Genomic DNA, 4,920 nt, shown 5'->3' on the forward strand with positions numbered 1-4,920 from the left:
GATCTCGCTGTCGACGAAAACGAAGGTTGATCCTGATTTTCGAATCCTCCTCCTCTTTCACCTTTCGTTTAAAATTACGTAATCGCTTTTCTCCATCGATCCACCTCCGACCGTCTAATTGGACATCGTTCCATCTTCGGCCCTCTCTCGAGTCCGGTCTATATACAGCTTTATTCGCAACCGTTCCTTTAAATTTTTTTCATTTCTCTTATGATGTAACGTACCATAGATTTACTTCCGTTTACAATTTTTCCTATCTCGCTATACGATATATTTTCCCATTCCTTTATGCAGCCAAAGGATAGTTTCTCGTTCGTTTCATTTTTGTGTTTCACACTTTTACGGATTCATCTTGAATATCATATCGCACACTTTCACGTTATTGTTAATTAAACGATAACTCGACTGAACGTATAAACGCTACCAGCGTTCGAATACTTTTGCAATCTAATAACACATGTATATAATAAACGTATTATAACTATCGTATAAATCGGTGAATCATTTTTAAATTTTATCGACGTAATCTTGAAATTTCTTTCCTATTATACATTATCTTAAATAAGTTGTTGTTCCTTTCATATGTATATTTCGTTCATCAAAAATTGCAAATATAAGCATTCGAATATTTTCGTTATCCACTGTATATTCCAAGTTACGAAGCTCGTTTTAATTGTTCGTTGAAGCGGAACGAGAAAAAGATCGAACGAGAATTCTTTCGGAGAACGATCTCTCTCTCTCTCTCTCTCTCTCTCTCACGAAAGTTAGGAAGTTAGGAAAGTAAGGATGGAAAGTTAAACCGCGCGTCTCGAATTTGATCGTTGGGCGGGAAACATCGCGTGGAGGCCGCTTAACAAAGGAAAATTTGATCCGGTGCGGCGAGGAGAACTATTTGGAAATTGCGCGCATCTCGTCCTGACCTCGAGAATGGGAAAAAAACTCGGTGGTCGAAATCGGGAATATCCTAATATTTCGCGACTTTGCTCGAAAGCAAGGAATTCTGGCAACAGGTCGAAACGGCGAAGAGAATGAAGAACTCGAGAGAGGGGAGGGGGATGAGTCGCGGGCGAACGAGTTTTCCAACTTTTGTTTCATACCGACTTTCGTCGATAACTATTCGCCCCGGGATATCCGGGGCTACTTTCGCCTCTCTCTCTCTCTCTCTCTCTCTCTCTCTCTCTCTCTCTCTCTCTCTCTCTCTCTCTCTACGTCCACCGAAAACGATGGAAAAGGAACCAAAGTCGCGCTCGTTTCTCCCTTAATGGAACTCCATCGGTGGTGGCTTTACACCAATACTAAACCACTCGCGCTTTCCTGTTTCGTGCTCACGGAAATCCGATGCCTCGAAATCGATCCTGCCCTTCCTTGTTTCCAGGGAGATCGATCAGATTTAAAAAAAAAAAAAAAAAAAATCTGGGCCTCGATTTCGTTCGAAGAAATATACTCTTGCTACTGGAGAGAAGGAAGGGAGAGACGGTCCGTAATAATTTTCATCGCGGTGTTGGCGGAGGTTGGAACGACAACACCGCAATGATTCAACCGCAACCGCGCGAGTTTTCGCGTTTTAAATTCAACTTGGTGATACCCGCGCCTCCTCCGATTACCATTTAAATTACCATTCGTTTAAGCCGCTTTTCTCTCGAGGAATCATTCTCGCTCTCCAACGACCAAAAAGATCGTCTCGATCTCGGTTTAATAACAACAATTGCGCGAAAGAAAAAAAGGAAGGAGGAAGGGGAAGGGGGATATTTTCTTCTCGCGCGCACGTCGCATAAAGCGGAACGAGACGGAAGATGGAAGGAGTTAGGGGTTTCTAGCTTCACCGGCGTTTCTCAAAAGGGCTCCGTTGTTTTTTCCAAGAAATCGCGTAACGCGGGGATTTCGATCTTCGATCGATCGAGTTTCGCGCCCTCTTCCTCCCCTCGATCCCCTTCGACTTAATAATCCGAACAATCTGCATTTTTCGCGAGGAAAATTCCTCTCCTCCTCCCTTTCTCTCTCATTTTTTCGCGCGCTTCGCCGCCTCGTGTGCAAATTAGGGGGAGGAGAAGAATCGACGTGGCTTTTTATACGTTTCGCCGGAGCGTTTTTCCTCGCTTTGAAATTCTTTATACGAATACGCGCTTTTCGAATCGTACGAGAGAAAGTTTTTAACGTCTTTCGAGCAAAGGCGCGGGGTGAAGGGAGAAGGGAATCAAAGAGAAGTACCGAAACGACGAGATGCCTCCAGTTTCTAGAGTCGCAAAGATCACAGGGAGAGAAGTTTGCGGCTAACGAACGCTGTTGTACGTCTTTACCTGTCCGAAACATTCGCTGTTCCAAACGTTTCCCTTTTTGTTCTCTCTCTCTCTATCTTTCTCTCGAGCAGAAGTTTCGAAAGCGTGTAGAGAGGGGAGGCTCTTTCGTTAAAAAAAAAAATCGTGTAAAAAAAAAAAAGAAGAAGTAGAGGAATCGGAGGGGAGATGAAAATCGTTTGAATCGAATGCTCGTTCGAGAATCTCGCACGGTTTCCAACGCTTTGCGCTACTCGCCCATATATCCCCTCCACGTCGAATCGTGGAGAAGTTGGTCGCGAAAAAACGTGATGGAAACGTGGCAACGCTGTACGCACGAGTGGAAGAAGTAAAGTTTGGTTCTTAAGATAAGGTAAAACGATCGGGTAGTTGGGTGGGAAGCGTGCGTGACGCGTGGCTTGTCGACGTGTGTGTGGTTTGTCGCGTGACGTGTGCGCGGTGTGCTCGTACCCGGATGAGACGCTCGTAGAGGTGATTCTCGATGCTTCTCCTTTTCCTCCTGTTGCTGCTTCTCTCGTTCCTTCTTCTCCTCGCCCTCCTCACGGCTCAACAGACCGTGACGAAGGAGAGGGTGGTCGTCTTCGGCGAGGCATAGGCGTGAATCGATTGAGAGTATCTCGATTGTCAAATGCGCAGAGGATCGGTGTGCGGGTTGGACGGCTTGTGTCGCGCGGCGCAGAAGCTCAGCCCGAAGCACAGCATCAACAGCGCCACCGAGCCTACCAGCAGATAGCTCGACCATGAAACGGAACACTTTCCTGTAACATATGCATATAACATATTCTCGGCATTTTCTTCACCTAAATATCTCCATTTTTTCTTGCTCTTCTTCTTTTTCTCTTTTTCTTCGGAAGATTCGTTCGAATCACGAGAGAAAATTCGAAAGAATGGTCGCGCGTTTGTAAAAGAACTAACTTCTCTTTTCCATACCTCGGTCGGTAAGAAAGTATATGGAATGGAACGAAATGAACGATTTTGCAAAGTCAACACTCGTGCGGGCAGAAAGGGAAGAAGATACTTACCGAGATTGTACACGTTAGCACCCTTCCCGCAAGACTCCCGCACCTCCCTGTTGTCCCATCCTATCGGATACATGACCAGACCGCCGCATATCATCGCTGCTGTAACGAGAAAATGGGAATAACGGTTGACGAATTGGATTAAAATTATTCTTCTCTCCAACCATTTTTCTTTTTTTCTTTTTTTTTTTTTTTTCAACGTGAATATCGGCGCGAGATCGAGGACGACAAGGCTCGGAATGGGAAAAACGTATTGGAATGGCGCGCGAGAGAGAAAATGAAACGCGTCAACGTTTCGAGGAAGAACTATATTCGAGTAATATCCGTTTGTCCGACTGTTTGCACGAGATGTCGCCGTCTTACTTTCCCCCCTTCTACTTCAAACGGTAGACGGTTTTCTCTATTAACGTTCTCCTCTTCTTCTCCGTTTATCCATGGAGTTTCTCTTCGAAACTTTGAAAACGCAACGCAATGATAAAATATTATCGCATCTCTCTCTATCTCTCTCTCTCTCTCTCTCTCCTCGATCAGCCGGAGGAGATCTCGAGGATCCTCCGTTTAAACGTATCTCACGTATATTATCGTATATTATCGACACGTCGATTTTAAAACTATATATACATATACATCATGTATCTACGTATTATTACAAGATCCATTACGAGGGCGTTGCCACGCGTTCAAAATCTCTTTTTTCCAGAGAGAGTTTAAAAACGTAAACGTTTCTAGATCTACTTTATTATTGCTCTTCGTCTTACGATTCATAATTTCTCCCTTCTTCTTTCTCTAACACGATGATATTTGGTTACAGGCGTCAGGAGAGCCCGATAAAAGGAGAATATCCTTCGGTTCCTGTAAATTCGTCCTCCGTTCGATGTTTGGAGGGGACGAGGAGGAGAGAGGGGGACAGATCAAATCTTACTTACCGGCGAGCAACTGGAGAGAGCCGAGCACCCTGGTGTGTCTCGGAGTTTTGAGGATGTGCGGGAGGAAGGTGGAGGCGGCCGCGAGCAGGGTAAGGGCGCCGATCACCGCGATCGCGACCCCGATCCCCATGGTGACCGTGCTCGCCTGCCACCAACCGCTCGGAATGTCCCAGAAGCTAAAATCAAATATCGCCTCTATTGTAGCGCACCACCGCATTCTCGTTAAACTGTATTGTTGACAAAATTCCGAGAAAATTGAATTTCACGTTGTAAATTAACGGGCCGAGCACCGCCGGGCGTAACTTTGATTTAAAGCTAAAACTGAATCGTTGGAGTTGCCGCTCCCCACCCCCCCCCCCTCTCCCCTCCACTCGTCCGTTCGCCCCTCCCCTCCTCCGCTTAATTGGGATCGTCGATCGTCGGATTTTCACGCGGAATCCATCAATCGGTACTAATACAGATTTTTTCGATCGCGTAGCTTCAAATTATTATTAATTAAACGATAATAAACAATAAACAAATTTTTCTTAGGAAAATCTGCGAAACTCGTCCGAAATCGAATGACGAAAGCCCACGTTTTCCAAAAGCCCCTGTTTTCCCTCTCCCCCTCCTTCATAAATACACAAATACACCGTGCCACAAATACACCGGATATACGTACGATTGCATTAAGGTCGCCCC

The 4,920-nt window shown here is 45.4% G+C and overlaps 1 protein-coding gene across 2 annotated transcripts in view; it reads right to left on the reverse strand.

Moving 5' to 3' along the window:
• Positions 1 to 2,159: 2,159 nt before the first annotated feature.
• The window catches only part of LOC102672270 (LHFPL tetraspan subfamily member 6 protein-like), an 8,577-nt gene continuing 5,816 nt past the window's right edge, over positions 2,160 to 4,920 (reverse strand). Inside the window, exons 3-5 of one of the 2 annotated variants that reach the window (XM_006620604.2) lie at positions 4,240 to 4,415; positions 3,317 to 3,412; positions 2,160 to 3,052 (exon numbers count right to left, since the gene is read on the reverse strand). In XM_006620604.2, the coding sequence (XP_006620667.1) occupies positions 2,919 to 3,052; positions 3,317 to 3,412; positions 4,240 to 4,415 (406 nt within the window). In that variant the 3' untranslated portion in view covers positions 2,160 to 2,918. Of the gene's footprint in view, positions 3,053 to 3,316; positions 3,416 to 4,239; positions 4,416 to 4,920 lie in introns of both variants that reach the window. The other variant, XM_006620603.2, reaches the window with a different exon arrangement.

The sequence above is a fragment of the Apis dorsata genome, unplaced genomic scaffold, assembly GCF_000469605.1.
Source record: "Apis dorsata unplaced genomic scaffold, Apis dorsata 1.3 scaffold_524, whole genome shotgun sequence".
In the NCBI taxonomy this organism is placed as follows: Eukaryota; Metazoa; Arthropoda; class Insecta; order Hymenoptera; family Apidae; genus Apis; species Apis dorsata.